The following is an 18,651-nucleotide window of genomic DNA, read 5'->3' as shown; positions in this document are numbered from 1 at the left end:
CCCATAACAGCATGATGAATAAATTGCCCTGAAATTGCCTATTTCAATATTTGTGATTTTAAAAGGATCAACATCGCTTTTATGTTATGTACATAACCTTAATTTCTGAAGTAAAATTGTACAACTGCATAAATCAAATTAGTATTCTGTTTAGTGATGAGATAAGCAAATATGAAACAAACAGTCCCTATCCTTCATATTGATTGGTTCAAAGATACACTATATGGACAAAAGTATTGGGACATACCTCTTCAGGTGTCTCATTCAGACCAATTGCCACTGGTGTATAAAATGAAGCACCTCGCCATGCAATCAGGTTTACAAACATTTGTGAAAGAATGGGTGGTTCTGAACAGCCCAGTGAATTCAAGTGTGTTACTGTACTGTCATAGGATGCTACCTTTGCAATAAGACAGTCCATGAAATTTCTTTCTGCTACAGTAGATATTCCACAGTCTACTGTAAATGGTATCACTGCAACGTAGAAGTGTTAAGAACAACAGAAACTCCACGTAAAGTAACACGGGGGCCAATGAGAGCTCAGGTAAATAGTTCCTAAGTCGGCAACAGTCTTAGTAACTACAGAGTTCCAACTTCCTCTGGCATTAACTCGAGCACAAAACCTGTGCACTGGGAGCTTCCTGGAATGGGCTTCCATGGCCAAGCAACTGCATGCAAGCCTCACATCACCAAGCGTCAGATGCAGTGGTGTAAAGCATGCTGCCACTGGATGATGGAGCAGTGGAAACGTGTTCTGTGGAGTGACGAATCGCGCTTCTCTGTCTGGATGTGACTGCGTTTATTGGATGCCAGGTGAACATTACCTGCCTGACTGCATTGTGCTAGATGAAAAGTTTGATGGAGGAGGGATAATGGTATGGGGTTGTTTTTCAGGGGTTGGGCTAGACCCGTTAGTTCCAGTGAAGGGAACTCTTAATGCCTCAGCATACCAAGACATTTGCTTCCGATTTTGTGGGAACAATTTGGGGAAGGTCCTTTTCTGTTCCAGCATGACTGTGCCCCAGGGCATAAAGTAATGTCCATAAAGACATGGTTGGGTGAGTTTGGTGTGGAAGAACTTGATTGGTCCATACAGAGCCATGATTTCAGTCCCACTGAATGCCTTTGGCGATGAACTAGGATGAAGATTGCAAGCCAGGTCTACCAATCTAACATCAATGCCTGACCTCACAAATGCTCTTCTGGATCAATGGACAATAATTTCCAGAGTGGCAGCTGTTACAGCTTCAAAGGGTGGGGGGGGGGGGGGGGGACCAACTCCATATTGATGCCTACAGGTTTAGAATGGAATGTCATAAAGGTTCCTGTAGGCCAGGTGTCCTAATAGCTTGGTCCATAAAGTCTATCTGTGCTTTATTACCTGAAAAGTAATAACTGTGATATGTCTATCTGATCTCACTCTGTGAAATATCTCTACACTAAATGCACAAATCCCATTCTGCTAAACTAGCCTATTTATGTGACTCAGTCATTCTAATTGGCAGAGAACAAAAGATGCAATATGACTATTTAAAAGGCAAATAATGTAAGGAAACATCTGTTCAGAACGATTTAACATTTTTCATTGTTTGTGCCATTCGCGTGTGCTAGTAAATGTAGTATTTACATAAAACAGAAAAATGTCCTGCCTCGCTGCTTTATTAATCTGTATTAAATATATTCTCTGGAAGAGGCATGCATTCAGTTTTTTTATATAATATTGTCGTTTATACGTAACATCTGATTTATAATTTATGCTTTATCATGAATACTGCTTCTTGTCATATAACCCTTGAATTTAGTTACGTCTTTATCAATGAATACTATATATTTATTCAGTCTCTGGGAATATATTCTGAACATACCATTGTACAACCCAGGTGGTTTCACCAATTATTAAATATAAAGCTGGACTGACCCCCTGGTATATCAGGTAATTTCCCAGTGGGTCAATGGGAAATGTAGGCTGACAAAAATTTATTGTGGGGTCCCCCATCCCCTCTCAAAGAAAAAGTACTGGGGGGCAATGGGAGGCCAGCCCTCCGCACTCCCCCCTCCCCAGCTTGGTAGAATTTACCGTGGGGCTGTGGGGGACCTTAAAGCCCAGGCCTGGCATTTAATCCCAGTCCAACCTTGCTTTCGGCTGTAATTTAACAAATCAACTTGTTCCTTTTCAGATCAAATCAGTGAGGATCATAATCGATCGGTTAGAAGTTAGAAAACTCACAATCTGCAGAATATCCTCTATCCTCAGTTGTGTGTCTTCCTGGTCATCTTGTGAAAGGACACTGTTAAAAATAGAATTGTGAGTATTACACAGTATTCGCAGTTTCATCATCATCCAGCACAACATTCACAACATTCTTCAGATGATAACCCTGTATGTAACTTATTTACTATCCTATCTTATGATAATTAATAAAGCACCTTAAAATGTTCGCCGTGGCCTTCCGCTCCTGAGGCAGCAGGTCAGGGTCACGCAGTACCTCCTCCAACAGGCAGATGACAGACATCTTTAAATCACAATTCATCTCAAAGTCCTGAGGGACAAGAACCAAAGCAGTTAGGTGTTTAAAAAATAAGTTACTGCTTTAATGTTAAGACTATACTGCTGCAATTGATACTTGGGGCAGGAAGACACAACATCATGCAGTCATCCAGAGCTACATCCCAAGTATTTTATATTTATGAGTGACAGCTTAAACAGGAAAAGAGGCACAAATACAAATGAATCATTAGAAGAGCAGTAAAATTAGTTCTTCCATCAGGTCATAAAGGCACAATACTTAAAAAAATAAATAAGAATCAGCAGAAAGGATGAAATTTTAAAAGTAGACTGTATTCCCCGAACAGCCCCATCACCTGCTCCACCCATCTAAGATGTACCTGACCCACAATCACCAATCTGTACAATTTCTAGCAGCACTGGATGGATCAACGGGAAATATGAAAGCCGAAAAATTAGTTTTTGAGGTGTGATACGTAACTCTGAAATTACACCTATTAATTTACTACATGTTCCATTTACATTCCAGTTTGCAGAATTTGTCCACACCAATTACATGGTTACACGCATTTCTTTTTGTGCGTCTTAATTTGCACGTCTTTACGTGTTGTTTATATTATATTTTACACATATAAATATTTTTATTCTATTTTTTTCTCATTTACACTAAGACCAACATTTTCCATGACATAGCAATAAGAAACGTAATAGATACAACTATGGGATACACCGATCCCTCGGGGGGGCACCTGGGGGGCTTTTTATTTTTGTGGGTAAGGTGTATTAAATCTTGTGCACAATTTTAGCTTAACGTTCCCAAGAAATAATGAATAAAGCTCACATAATCCCTTAAATGTGAACACAAGTTTTTCATGGTCTCAATTTCAAGCTCTCAAATAATCTTCATCTTCATCCCTTTTTTGTGTCAAATTTGGGGTGATCAGTCTCAGAATTTAAGAAGTTACATTTCAGCACCCATACAGTGCTGGCGTGAAGTTCTGTATCTGTCAAACAGTTTTTGGGTTATTGCTTTGCATGCCAAGGCATCTGCAGCTCCAGGTATGACGGCAGCAGCAGCAAACCAGAGCTAAAATCTTATGTACTCCCAAAAGTCTGCAGAATACCAATATATAAAAAGAGCAATCACGATTATTGCTAAAATAAGAGGAATACAAACAGATTAAAAATATGGATTCATTCATAAACAAAGACAAAAAGTCAGGGGATTAATTCTGGAAATCATGTAGAAAGTTAAACATTAAGATTGCATTGTATGGTTTTCCCATCACATTGAACTTATACCCTAATGTATGTACTAATGTATGTAGTTCAAATCTTAATAGTACGTCAGAAACCTAGTTCAAGGTCTTATTCAACTATTGCATTGAAATCTTTACTCACTGGAGTCCCAACAGTTTGGCCTCTGGCTCTGCTTTAGGGCTTCGCAGATTCTGACAGGTTCCGACTTTGATCACTAGCAAACGTTACGGAGACTTCATTTGGAATCTTTGCAGTTTTGCCTTCTCTAACTCCCCAGTCCATGAATTAGTATTGAATTAGTAATAACCACCCCTGTCAGCACCCACAAGATGAACAAGATGCTCCTAATCACAGTGCTCCCAGCAGATGGAGGAAAAACAGCTTTTCCATAATATTCGGCGGCAAATAACCTTCCTGTAAAAATGCCAAGTCATTAAGCTTCCAAACAACAGGACACAAGTAATATGCCGCTAAATTATGTTAATAAACACCCGGTGGCGGGAGGAAGACGGTGACATTTCGCAGAGCTTTCTGTCCTGCAGGATTACAGAGGCTCGTGCATGTAGCCTAAAACAAATATCATCAATGACGGAACATTACATTTACAAGAAAAGGTTCTTGTATCCATCATTCAAGTGACCGTCACGCTCAATCAACTGGCACGATTCCAAAATATAGTAAAAAAAAAAAATTAATAATTCACTGTTCTATTAAAATCTATAGGAGCACCGCGTAATAGAAAACCCTGGTCTTTCGCTGTTACGTACAGCGCATGCTGTCAGTTTCTGTGTGCATTCTTAGGAAAGCTCACTCTAATAAATATGTGATTATTTCCATGGGAGTGACGTAAGCATGGCATTCATATGTTATGCCCATCTAAATGTAATCTGACATTATGCATACTTAGGGCAGCACAGGGCACAAGGCAGGGGTACAGGCTGGACGGGATGGCCAGGGCACAGACATGCATGCACACGCATTTCACGAAAACGCTTGAGGCACCCTAAGTACTTCTAAGACCTGATTCATACTCCCTGCAGTGAGTGCGAGTACCGCGGTGCCAACCCCCCCCCCCCCCCCCCCCCCGCGATCCTGATTATTCACACATCTGAGCCATCGCACCTCGTACTACCCTATCAGGCCTGGGTTTAGTGCTGTACAGGAAATATACCCTTCAGTCACATTTATGAAGAGCAGTATGGATGTTATATTAAAAATGCGATTTTTTGTTAGACATTATACACTTACAATATGCAGGGTTACATAAGTATACATAAGTAGGTGTTATTATCATTAATGAACCTTTTAGCAAACTAAAGTAAGCAATGGAAATGAAGGAAAAACTATAACTATATGAAAAGTATATTGTTTATCAAAACTAAATTGAAATAAAGTAATAAAAAATAAACACTTTTCATTACTGTATTTAAATGCTATTTAGCTAAGCGGTGAATTGGTTATGTTTTGGCCTCTCGTGCAATGTACTCAGACCACAGAAATAGCCAACGACATCACATCACGACATTTTGCAAGTAGCTAGCAAAGTACTACAAGTTTCCGTCTATCCCCAGAATTAAAATTACTAAAACTTTAACTGAAATTAAAATATAAATCGATAATACATCTTTAAAATAAAAGCGCAGAAAACCACATTGAAATGTAACCAAATCTAAATTAAATTTTAAATGAAAACTGCAAAACTGAAAATATAATAAAGACTAAATTAAAAAAATGAAAGCTAATATAACAGTGAGGCAGGGACATACTGCAGACAGGTATTTTTGTTAGTCTACAGCCATTTAGGAGCTTTTATAATTCCTTAACTAGGAATCAGATGAACTGTATTTCCAAACTTCTTCAGCCAACCTCTCTCCAAATCTACTAGCCATACTCATTTTCAGTTTGATCAGAGAGGGTAGAAATATAGAGATGGTAATATATACCATCTTTTGGTCCGATCTCCTTTCTGACTTTCTGCTATTTTCCCCCTGTTCCCCTGACCAATGAATGATTGAGGCGCGTTAGCATCACCGAATGGAAATCTGAGTGGTACACGCCTTCTCACGAGGCCCACGTGTGTGGTCTCCGAGGCCAACCCCGCAGCGAAAAGCACTGCACCATGATGGTGCATCCGCATGTGCGTGAAGTACGAACCAGCCGTAAAAAGGACTGACCATAAATCGTACTGACCATTAGATACCACAATGCGGCATATTTTAATAGCTCTTTGATGTTGCTGTTTCAATGTTACAAATGACGAATATTACCATACCCTTTATGTACGGTTCAGACACCAAGACAACCTGCAAGCTCAATCTTTTGATCCCACTGAATCATACTAATCCACCCATATACCCCTTTCTGTATAACCGGAAGCGGAGCGAAGAGGGCGGCACACACCTGCGAGTGTTTTGAGACCCAGTGACGAAGGACGTTCAGGACCCGGTTTGTCGCGGCTCTGCGGATGATGAACTCTTTATCACATATTCTCTCAGAGTTTGTGAAACCTGAAGGAGGAGACCGGCATATGTGTATACAGAGGAGGCCCTTCAATGCCAAGACTGCACAGGAAAAGCTTACGTTAAAGACTAGCTTAATGTAAGCATCCATCCATGGAATTAAATGCTACATGCGTAAACACGTTCAGATATTTATTTAGAAAAGTGATGGAGCAAACATTCTTCCACTGCTGTGGGGGAAATTTTTCAGATTAATTCAAGTCATTAAATAAAGTACTAAACAAAACAAAAATGTTGGGTCTGTCCCATTAAAGTATAGATTAATCCACAGCTGCATAAACATACAATTGTATAATTATGGTTGTGTAATCGTATATACAACCGCAATTAAATTTCCTTTGAAGGATCTGACAGAGAAGTTTGCTACATAGAAATAATTCCCCCCACCCTCCATAGGGGCTCACCAGGGGGGCTGCTGTGGCCAGCTGCGGCTGTGGCAATGGCAAAAGCTGAGGTGGGAGACACAGAGCAGCGGGAGCTCTCAGCTGATTGGACTAGAGAACAACGGACATCAATACACAAATAAAAAGGGGACCTTAAACACAAATACCACTTCATACCACTTAAAATCACTTCATATTTGGGTTTATGTCAATGTACACCATTGTCATACCACTCATATATCGGTATCCAGTGGCATGAGATAATGCCAAGTGATCAAGGGAGGATGTCACAATAGTTAAATGGTGTATATACATAATAGTGAATAAATATATGTAAACAATGCAAAAAGAGACGGATACAGACAGAGAGACAGACAGACATATAAGGTCTGGACAGAAAACATCTCAGCCAGATATGTAAACAACGTGTCCCCCAAATTCAACTCTGCGACTCGATCTAACAAATGCGAAACTGACTCAAGGCCAGCAAAGATGCTCATTGTTACATCTTGGTGGACAGACCGCCTGCAAGGTCAATACTTATACAAGGAGGAAGAAAGGCTGGAGGATTCATTCAGCTCATTAAATTCAATTCCTGTCTCCAGAGGGATTTTATGACAAATTAAACCTGACAGCAGAAAGTGGAGGCTGTTTACCTAGATCTGTCATTCAGTTAATCCAGAAGTCTTATTTAAATGAATTATTTTCCTTTTGGTTTATGAATTACAATCTTAATACAGTACCGTTGACTTTGCTAATCCTTTGGTAAGTCTTTTGACTAACAGCAATTTTCTAATTGCTTAAAGTCTTTAACATTTAAATTAAAGAAAAAAAAAGTTGTCAAGTGTCCTTCTGTTCTGAAGGTCAGCAAAAAACTGATGGGCAGCAGATCAGTTAATCTGCTTGTATTGCTTTTCCCAGAGCTTCCCTCCGTAACACCTGGATGAGGAAAGGCTTTTCTCCATAGGTCATCGGTTTGGATGGCAGAGATGGACGTACCTCCAGACTGCCTGTAGCGAGCTAGGTGCCGGGGAGTGGAAGGCGACCGGCATGGGGACAGGTCTCCTGGCTCACTCACTGGGGGGGTCTCCACTGACACAGACTCTAGCACCGCTGTCAAAGGGCAGAACATTGAGACTCATCAACCTTCGGTCACATCTTGATTGAGACTTTGACTCCTGGATTCGCAGATGTTATTCCACATGCCCGCTGATGGTGCAGGACACATGTGAGTAACAGACAACATGTGTAACCTAAATGATCAAGAGTAGAGCAGGACAGTTTTCCATCGGGAAGTTCAGGAATTGGCCCAGTTTTGTGAGGGTTGATCTCTCTTCCCCAACATTAGCATAATATTGTCTACATATAATATAGTATATAGAGCCTTATGTTATATGGGCAACCGGTCTTCACCCCCCCCTTCCAGGTCAACGGCCAAATAGTATACTTACAAAAACAGGCAAAAATATTACCCAAATTATTGTATAGGGTTATTATCAGGGTTAACAGTGTTGCTAGTTGCGTTTAATCAGCGTGTCAGTGAGAGAAATAGTCACAGTTTATTTACTAACTTAGCCTCAGCCTTTGTGTTTCCTCAGGACCACAGGAGACCACAAAGATGAAAGATGAAAAATAGCACAATCGATGTCCACTACAAGTGTAAGTATAGTGCAAAAGTCTTTGGCTGTCAAGACAGTTATGTTTAAATGAGGTTTATGTTGCTGTAAAACCATGATTTTATGTCGGTCAAAGTGTGTTAGCTTAGCTATTTCAAAACCTCTGCTAAAGGCAATCCAGTACTTCCATTAACCATCCAACATACCCATGTTTTTGTTGAATTGTTGACCTATCTATTCTGGGAGAAACGAACAAACATTATGCTACTGATCATTAACAGTGTTAAATTGTGCTTTTTTTGAGCAAATATACATGTACTAGACACCTTCCTTTGAATGACTTTGACTTTTGCACAGTGCTGTATATGTGACCCGTATCATATTGTAAGACAGCTCTTGGGAAAGATTTCCATCATGAGGTGCTTCAGCAGCTGAAAATGAGCAGATGAATAAATTTTATAGAGAAAACAGATAAATTAACCTGTCATGGGCAGACGCTGAAACGTTCATTCTTTGTGACTTAAAGCCACAGCCCATCGCGCATAAAAAAGAGATGTGGGGAGGGAACACTCTCCGGTTCTCCAAACCTACTCCTGCGAATGCTCCAGCGCAGTTTAGCCCCAGGCGTATCCACGCGGGGAACCTCTCCACCCTCCTCCAGGGTGGCAGGGCCGTGCTCGGGTGAGGGGGGGGCCCGGCTCAGATCCATGGGGACCTTGGTGCCACCTGGGGGTGACGAGGTGCCTGATGGCAGGGACGATGTGGGACTGCTGGCGCTGGAGGCGGGGCTTGAGGTGGACAGGTCCAGCGCCCCCGTCTTGGCACCCACCGGTGAGCTGAGGGACAGTTTGCGAGCGTGGACTGGGGACACAGCTCGGGGGGGGATGGGGAGGGGTGGGGGCGACGAGAACTTCCGACACAGGTGGGGGGACTTGTCGTTCGGCAGCTCCCCAGTCCTCCCACTCTGACTGGTGGCGAAGAAGAGTTCCAGCGACCTATGATGGGGGGGAAGATATTCTACAATAAGTCACAATATGAAAGAGAGCATTAGAAGAAGCTTGGTTACTTCAGAACGTGCAGGAGATTTCATGGATCGAAGCAGAACCTTTTCTGGAACTAGTTCTTCCTCAACAGTTTTTAGTTCTAGTCCAATGAGACAGATAATTGACGAAGAAGTGAGATATACAGACAGAGCTATGCAGGCCGAAATCGCTTCGTTTCACATTGGTCTGTTTCTGTTGTAGCACTGCTGCAGTCTCCATACACGCAAGCTCCCCATGATAGACATTTGCCGTTTGTTCTGTCATTATAATAATAGTCTTAAATAGTGTGTTTGTAACTAGACATTCATTTTGAAGCCAAGCTCAGTCGATTCCTCAACAGCACATATGTTTGCAATGTGCTATTTATCTTACTCGTATGTCACTTTGGACAAAAGCATATGCCAAATTAAAGTAAACGTAAATGCAGCATTGTGATTGTAAAGGTACCTCTGAAATGCATATCGTGGATAGAATTGTAACTGGTTACAATAAAATACTGCCATATGGCCCAACATTAGACCATGGAACAAAGCAGTAGCTTCAGCTACCGGATGCATGGTAAAACGTTATACAAATCAGTGTTTTGGATGAGGTTAAGGGATCCACCTGCTTTGGTTACTCGCTGTACCCTGGGGATAAGGAATATACAGTCACGGAAAAAATTAAGAGACCACAGCACATTTTTGTTTCATTTTATGGGTGCGTGTCTGTGAATAATTTTGTTTGCAAACTGCAGCCTGGTTCTTTGCTGTTTTTCATTCATTTCTCTTTGTTTTATGGGACTTCAGTGCTACTTCTCGAAGCCTGATACAAACGCTCCTAGCAGTGCACTTCACACCTGCATTTAATGTTTCCCTTCTGAAGGTCACTTGATGTCATCCTCCGATTCATGAGAAACTGTCAGATAAGTTAGCGGTCGTCTCTGGCATTAGAAAGTCGCTTCTGCCCTTTATCTGACTGGTTTCGGGTCATTCCCAGTGTCTCCTGCTTCACCTTATTTTTGTCTACTGCTGCGTTAGACACTTTGAACTTGGAAGCATCCCGCTGTTCAGCACAGCCTTCTGTCAGCAGAACCACAATTAAGCCAGTATTTCAAAATGCAGATTTGTTGAAAAATATAGAATGGTTTCTTGCTTTTTTCCACAGCTGCAGATGACCTACCTTTGATGTAAAAGAAATTGCGAGCTGTAAAAGGTAGCGTCCTGCTTCCTGACTGGAAGGTGGTTTGACCCTTCTTGGCCAAGAGGAATGAGAAGTGCTGGATTTGACCTAGCTGTGTCTTTTCTTGAAGGCAGTTTGGGAATACCCCTCTCACCTGACTGGGATGGAAGTGAAGGGCTTCTTGTAGATGTCGGCCAGCTTGTCCATGACCACAGTGGCAGCAGTGAAGATGCGGTACGTGTGCAGGAAAGTGTTGAGGAAGTCGATGGAGAGGAAGCGGAGGTCGGTCAGCCTCTCGAGAAGACGCTCCACACTGGCGTAGCGGATCTGGGGAACCTTGCAGGAGTTGAGCGTCTTGCTGAAGCAAATGTCAACATCATCTTTATGGAGACGCGCATCGGATCTAATGAAGAGCACAACCAAGTGGCCTGTGACTGGGCTGTGGGAAGACTCTCTTAAAGGGTTTAGGTGAGTCGGACAGGCAACACAGAAAAGTCTGGTACAAGAGACACAGTGATATCAAGTTAGCAGACAAAACTAGACAAACATGGTCGCTTTACATTATTCATAATGCATTCATACCACTCAATCTGACAAACAAGGATAAGAGTTGTTATTATAAGATTTATAAAACAATACAGATCCATACACAAGCTACACAGGACAATACAAGACATGGAAAAACAAAGCTTCTCTTAAGATATTCATCCATGCTTCATGTACTGCACAATTATAGGTAACGCTTTACATTATTCATAATGCATTCATACCACATTCATAGAACATTCAGTGCACCTTCATAATGCATTCATAATGCATTCATAGAACATTCTTAGGCAGCATGCAAGTACACCTTAACATCCTAACATACCTTAACAGCTTTAATCTACATTAATTACAAACATTATACAATTAGAATGTTTGTTATAAATGTATATTAAAGCTATTAGGATGCTAATGTATGCTGCTTACATTCTGCTATTCAATAAATTAAGGGTTTAAAAACATATTTCACTGAAATTAAAAGCAAGGATTTAAATAACGTGATCTACCACTTTATAGCCATACAAGTCAGTCCAAAATCCATACATCCAGTACCTACTGCATAAGGCATATACTGGTGAGGGGTTACGAGATACCAGTGTAGTGAACCTATCTCAGTTTTCAACGGAATATGGAAATTAAGAACTCCAACGTGAAGGAAGAAGAAGACAGCAGACAGCCCCCATCATTTACCTGATCATGTGAGGTACCGGGACCTTGGAATTCTCCTCAAACACACTAGTCATCAGGCCATTGCACCGGATGTTGTCGATGCACTGCAAGGGAATGAGGAATGTGAGCATCAGTGTGTTAAACAGGATGCAGGCATGTCTTAAGAAGAGTTTTAGAAAGAGTCCTCCCACCATGACCTATTAATCCTCAACTGCTAGTACAATAAAATGCTTATTTTTAACAATAATGTAGCTTTGGTTAAAAATGTCTGTCAATTAACAGCAACACTGAAAACCTACTCAAAATGACAGTGAAGATTATATAATATGGCATAGAGATGCATATAAATATTGGTGCCAATCCAGACCTATTTGACAAATCGGGTATCGGCCATATATGACCGATCCACGTCCGATACTAATTAATTCAGGTTTTTGCAGTCTCTAAAATGATAGATCCAACTTCGTGTTAAATCTGTTTGTACAGTCTGTCAGATGACAGTTATTTCCCAGTTTAGAGGTTCCGCATTCAAGCTGAACCCTAATGCTGCCACTCAGTGGATGTGAGACGTCACACGCATACCCCATTTCATCAAGAGAAGCATAAAAACAGCAGATAAGGGGGTGACAGCCTGGTATTTTATAAGTATAAGTATAAGGTATAAGTATTTTATAAGAATAAGTATAAGGTATAAGTATTTTATAAGTATAAGTGTTTTACGCTTATAACAACAACTAGTAGCACAGCAGATTGTAAAAACAAACTATAAGCTATGGTTTGTAATCCTCGAACTATAAGCTATGGACATGTTGCACTGTATATAATGACATTATAAACAAGAAAAAGATTTAATGGTAATGTAGCAATGGTGCTATAGTACTGTGAATGCGTTTCAGTCTCAAGGCTAGCTTAAAATAATTTCCTTTAAACCAGCTGCTGACAATATTAGCTTAGTAAATACTCAAACATCATTTATGATAACAGATATTCTATATTTCTTTGTGTGCAATACTTCCATATATACACAACCCTTCTGTATCTCACTAATTCCCAAACGAAACCTGAACGATGTAGCTAGATCTGTTAGTCTGTATGGACCGTTCTCTGTAAGTTAGTCAGCCAAAATTAGGATATCGATGAAACAAGACTAGAAATAATGATAAATATCCCTGTTTACCATCCTATCAAACAGCAATTCCCCTGATATCTCATTTGTCTACTCAGGCAGACGCTCTAGTTGGCCTGACATTTCCCGAAATCTCTCACAGTTCACTCTCAAGTCTTGTTAAGTCATGTTCATAAATACAGATAAAACAAATATCAAACTTCAAGAAGAATAATGCAAAGTTCAGTTTTTTTGAATCCAGGAGAAATGTTAAGCAGAACTGTCTACATATAAAACCGGATGCATTTCCATACCTGCTTTAACAAATAGACCGAAATAATAGACTAAACTGGACTAAATAATCAATGGACTCATCTTCTCCAAAAGGGCTACAGTCTAGCAGGTAGTAGAAACTACATTTGAATTGAATCACCCGGCCAGGCGGATGGACGACACACCCTTCGGAGGTGAGCTCTCCTGCAAACAGGACATCCCACCTGGCTGATGTCACTGGTCCAAGCCGCCTTCTCCTGGCGCGACGGGGCCAGCAGGACCACGGTGAACGCAAGGCCGTCCGGCGTCTCCACCACGATCTTGAACTCTAGGTGGCAGAACACCTGCCCTGAGGAGTTGGCTGAAGGGGCATGGGATGGGGTTAGGGTGCTTTTTTAATTGTTAAAAGAATACGATGTATACTAGCCTGGAACTAAACAAAGAAGACTCATCCGCCACTGTAATTTTCACTTAAGCATTTTCATTTTCGTGGAAAAACATATTTTATAGTGGAAAAAAAACATCCCACATAAATCCAGTGTTGGATGGTTTGATGATTTGCTAGTTAACTGGCAGTTTTACACTCACGTTCCTCGTCACTGGCATCAGGCTCCTCGATGAGCGTGCAGTCGATGAGAGACAGAGCCCCGCCTTGCTGTGGGAGCACAAGGGATTGGACAGAATGGGTCTCAAATGCTTCATTTTGCATATATATATATATATATATATATATATATATTCATATTGTGAAGTACAATATGGTTTTTATATATATATATATATATATATATATATATATAAACCATATTGTACATCACATTAGCCCAATAATATATGCTAATATGTGTTTTATTGACATTCTCCTCATAATGCACATGCAGTATCGCTTTACTGAGTAGTACAGTAATGTGATCTTTTTTATTTTCTTCTTAGGAGCCAGAAACTACATATTTGGGCCTTTTTTCATCTTCAACAAATATGTAAATTAGAAATATGTACAGAACATTACATAAAAGTTTTCCAGATGCACAAAGGATGGTCCCGACCAATGCTTGGAGCAGCAATATGTAACAAAGACTGTGAGGTCGTTATATTTGTTTTAATTCAGAAAAAAATGTATGCCAGTAATCAGACCCAGATTGTAAGATTCAGCTGCACAGATAATACAGGAAGTGTAGAGGATGAAGAAGGGGCAGATGGAGAGAAGGAGGGGGGGCTCGTTTCAGACTCCGGGAGATACATGGAGGGAAAAAGGCCGATTCTGAAGCCTGAATGGGAACAGTGCTGCACCTCCACCCACAGCCAAAACAGCCTCCATCCTGCTTGGAGTTTGATTCACCATTGGATTAAATCCATTTTTTTTTCGCTGAGGTACTGTGTGCTTCAAAAAAAAAATTATTTTTTTTTCTTCCTTTTCGCAACAAACCAAATAGAAGCAGAAAAAGCAACATTCGTGTGATAAAGCAGGGATCAGAATGTGGCTCTGGAGCAATCTGGGGTTAAAGGTCTTGCTCAGGGGCCCAATCGCAACACCACTCAGCCGGATATGGGATTCGACGCGGTGACCTTCCAATTACAGGTACGGAGTTATACACACACCAGAGCCACACGCCATTCAGCCTCGCGGAGAATGTGCTGGCATACAACTCACCTTTAGCAGGTGCAGCTTGCCCCCTGAGCTGCGAGTGCAGATGAGGAAATGCTTGGTGAACAGGAAGCACTGCCTCTCTGCCTCTTTTTTCAGGGTGAGCGAGCCGAGGCGCACTTTGCTAAGCTTCCCCCGTTCTACCGTGGGGAGCTGGATCAGGGAACCTGACAAGAGGCAGGGAAAGAGTCAATGGTACATAGTGAGAAAGAGGAAGATAAGGAGAGGGGAATATGAGGAGTGTGAGGAAGATGGAACATAACGAGAGGGGAACAAGTGAGAGGAAGATGGAAGATAAGGAGAGGGGAATATGAGGAGTGAGAGGAAGATGGAAGATAAGGAGAGGGGAATATGAGGAGTGTGAGGAAGATGGAACATAAGGAGAGGGGAGTATGAGGAGTGTGAGGAAGATGGAACATAACGAGAGGGGAACAAGTGAGAGGAAGATGGAAGATAAGGAGAGGGGAATATAGGGAGTGAGAGGAAGATGGAAGATAAGGAGAGGGGAATATGAGGAGTGAGAGGAAGATGGAAGATAAGGAGAGGGGAATATGAGGAGTGTGAGGAAGATGGAACATAAGGAGAGGGGAACAAGTGAGAGGAAGATGGAAGATAAGGAGAGGGGAATATAGGGAGTGAGAGGAAGATGGAAGATAAGGAGAGGGGAATATGAGGAGTGTGAAGAAGATGGAACATAAGGAGAGGGGAACAAGTGAGAGGAAGATGGAAGATAAGGAGAGGGGAATATAGGGAGTGAGAGGAAGATGGAAGATAAGGAGAGGGGAATGAGAGGAACATGATGAGAAAGAGGAACATCAAGAGAGGGAAATATGGAGATACAACATGGAACATAAGGAGAAGTATATATGGGGAGTGAGGGGAACATGGTGAGAAGAAAAGAGTAGAGGAGAACAGTGGAAGTATGAAGAGTGCAAGACGGAAAGGAACTGTACTAAAAAATCCCAAGAGGGAGACTGGCTCCCACAGTGGTCACAGTGAAAAAAACAGAAGCTATGTGATTGGCTGCATGAATAGAATGTGTTTGATTTTACAAACATTTCAAAGCATGAAATACAATTAATAACTGAACACAAAATCAAGTAATCCTAGCACCTCCTTTAATTTGAATTTCATTTTCAAGGCATTACAAACTGTTTTTAAAGTGTCTGCATGTTGCTAAAAAGTGTTTGTGTCATTTTCTTACATAATACACCATTTCCAGCAGCAACATGGATGTGCATCTTATGAAAGTGGACCATCAAACCACAATGAAATACTATTTCAAGACGCTTCGTCTCTGAACTGCACCTTGGCGGACAAACGTCTGGCTGGTGTCCAGCAGGATGTCACAACCCTCTACGATCATGCGTTCGATAGCCAGATTCTTGCGGATATTCTCAGTGTCACTAACTTCGTCATGCATCACCCTGCAGCAACACAAACAGTTACATCACACCTTTGGCTAGAATGAAACGTATAGCTTTTAAAATACGTGTCCATCGTACGAATGCATTACATCCATCCATCCATCCATTTTCCAAACCGCTTATCCTATTGGGTCGCGGGGGGTCCGGAGCCTATCCCAGAAGCAATGGGCACGAGGCAGGGAACAACCCAGGATGGGGGGCCAGCCCATCGCAGGGCACACTCATACACCATTCACTCACACATGTGCTGTATGGGACAGGCTCTGGCCCCTGTGCTGTATGGGACAGGCTCTGGCCCCTGTGCTGTATGGGACAGGCTCTGGCCCCTGTGCTGTATGGGACAGGCTCTGGCCCCTGTGCTGTATGGGACAGGCTCTGGCCCCTGTGCTGTATGGGATAGGCTCTGGCCCCTGTGCTGTATGGGATAGGCTCTGGCCCCTATGCTGTATGGGATAGGCTCTGGCCCCTGTGCTGTATGGGATAGGCTCTGGCCCCTATGCTGTATGGGACAGGTTCTGGCCCCTGTGCTGTATGGGACAGGCTCAGGCCCCTGTGCTGTATGGGATAGGCTCTGGCCCCTGTGCTGTATGGGATAGGCTCTGGCCCCTGTGCTGTATGGGATAGGCTCTGGCCCCTATGCTGTATGGGATAGGCTCTGGCCCCTGTGCTGTATGGGATAGGCTCTGGCCCCTGTGCTGTATGGGACAGGCTCAGGCCCCTGTGCTGTATGGGATAGGCTCTGGCCTCTATGCTGTATGTGATAGGTTCCATGCCCTCCTCTGTTACTCTGTCTAGCATACGACGATGGACAATGGACAAGATTGAATGTGATTTGTATTCCACAGATACTGCACTGTACTCATTCATATTCTCCTTATTTTGAACTCTTTAACCTTTGTTCAATCAATGGTTCTCACATAACCATGACATGTTTTTCCGCTGGTGTTTAACTCCCTCTGTTAAATCTGTGCAAGCAAACTTCCACTGTCGCTGTTTTTATGAGCTACATGTGAAAATATCAGCTTATAAGCACATTACTGCTGCTTTATTATTTAATACAGATCAGTAATTATTTCCATTCAATAACCCCCTACATACACTCAACCGCAGTCCCTGCTGACAGTCACAGGAGGTTAACATTGGGAATACTTTACACCTGATCGGAGAACCTTCCCCTCCACACAGACAGACACGCCCTTCCCAGTGCATGCTGGGCTCACCGGGAAAGCTCCTCCAACTTGGATTTGGCGAACTCCAGACTCTTGCGCTCCACGTGATCATGTGGTGTGTGGGCCAGCAGCTCGTGGAGGGTGATGATGTAGCGAGGGATCTGTTCGGGTCAGAGGGGGATCACGCGTCATGCTGGCGTAACCACGGTGACCAGTGCCAATGGAACATTACTATGCCTCATTAATGAGACAATATTATGTATCACTTTATAAATTTACTTAATACTTAAGTCTCTCTATGTACCTGTACAGTATATAGCAGAGATGACAATAAAGTTTACTTTGACTTTAAAAACGGGAATTTTTGCTTTCGGATTTTACGAAAGAATAACATCCATTATCTTAATAAGAAAATGTCTATTCAAACTTTAGACGATCGCACGGGTGCAAAGCTGAGAACCCAGTAGGCGGGCTATGCGCGTCCTGATTTACATCCTCATATACAAAGCAAATTTTATCTCACATGAAGCAAATTTTTTAGAACAGGCTTTATATTTAGCATCATAAGATGTCAGCAGACAGCATCAGAAGTTTCCCATTATTGAAATAGTATCTCAATCTAGACCTGTAATGTTGATATAATGTATATCATTACCAATGTTTACCGAACTTTACTGAAATCATAATTCATTCACGAAATAATGTACAGTAAATGTAAAACTTTGTTGCTTAGAACCAGATTCTTTAAATGCCAGAGGAGCAGCCAGAAATTCTGCACCCCCTTACCAAGTGCGGGGGGGGGACCCCACTGTAAAATAAAGTTCTGTGTATTAATTATCATTTTTCCTATACAAGAGTCCTGCAACCTTGCATAGGACAAGTGGTTTCAGAAAATGGATGGATGGATGGATGGATGGATGGATTCAGGAGCCCCAATAAAGACCTGGGTTCCCTGAATCTGCCAGGGTACCCATGCCTCTTGGATGCCCCTGGAAAGAAAAGATAGCTGGGTTCTGAAGTACTGTATGGGTCTTTAACTAAGGGGTCTACCTGGAACATGGGGTAGGTGAGGAAGGTCTCCAGCATCCTGCCCTCGCAGGCAGCATTGGCTTCATACTGCTTCAGCAGCTTGTCAAAGTCGCGGTTCTGCTTGCAATTAGCTAGAACTTGCAGGCTATATTGGTGGTTGCGCACAAACTCCTGGTAGATATTCAGCATTGGCAGCAAGATGTCGAAGAGGTCAGCTATAGGCCACAGCAGAGGGAACAGAACAATTAAGGCTGATTCCTTACTAACTGTGCACAAGGCCGGACTTAAGCACAAGCTTAC

General features: G+C 42.0%; 1 protein-coding gene across 3 annotated transcripts in view; it reads right to left on the bottom strand.

The window, feature by feature from the left end:
* Nucleotides 1–18,651, bottom strand: part of LOC125745936 (ras-specific guanine nucleotide-releasing factor 2-like) — a 46,884-nt gene that overhangs the window by 8,435 nt on the left and 19,798 nt on the right. The window contains exons 7-20 of one of the 3 annotated variants that reach the window (XM_049019252.1): nucleotides 18,373–18,566; nucleotides 17,374–17,483; nucleotides 16,035–16,153; nucleotides 14,733–14,893; nucleotides 13,670–13,736; nucleotides 13,306–13,442; nucleotides 11,725–11,807; nucleotides 10,643–10,891; nucleotides 8,876–9,279; nucleotides 7,668–7,781; nucleotides 6,690–6,779; nucleotides 6,167–6,273; nucleotides 2,428–2,540; nucleotides 2,228–2,288 (exon numbers count right to left, since the gene is read on the bottom strand). In XM_049019252.1, coding sequence (XP_048875209.1) covers nucleotides 2,228–2,288; nucleotides 2,428–2,540; nucleotides 6,167–6,273; nucleotides 6,690–6,779; nucleotides 7,668–7,781; nucleotides 8,876–9,279; nucleotides 10,643–10,891; nucleotides 11,725–11,807; nucleotides 13,306–13,442; nucleotides 13,670–13,736; nucleotides 14,733–14,893; nucleotides 16,035–16,153; nucleotides 17,374–17,483; nucleotides 18,373–18,566 — 2,009 coding nt within the window. The remainder of the gene's footprint in view (nucleotides 1–2,227; nucleotides 2,289–2,427; nucleotides 2,541–6,166; nucleotides 6,274–6,689; nucleotides 6,780–7,667; nucleotides 7,782–8,875; nucleotides 9,280–10,642; nucleotides 10,892–11,724; nucleotides 11,808–13,305; nucleotides 13,443–13,669; nucleotides 13,737–14,732; nucleotides 14,894–16,034; nucleotides 16,154–17,373; nucleotides 17,484–18,372; nucleotides 18,567–18,651) is intronic. The other 2 variants (XM_049019254.1, XM_049019253.1) reach the window with 2 other exon arrangements.

Source organism: Brienomyrus brachyistius, chromosome 7 (assembly GCF_023856365.1).
Source record: "Brienomyrus brachyistius isolate T26 chromosome 7, BBRACH_0.4, whole genome shotgun sequence".
Taxonomy (NCBI): domain Eukaryota; kingdom Metazoa; phylum Chordata; class Actinopteri; order Osteoglossiformes; family Mormyridae; genus Brienomyrus; species Brienomyrus brachyistius.
Note: the sequence above shows the minus strand (reverse complement) of the source record. Positions and strands in the feature narration are given on the sequence as shown.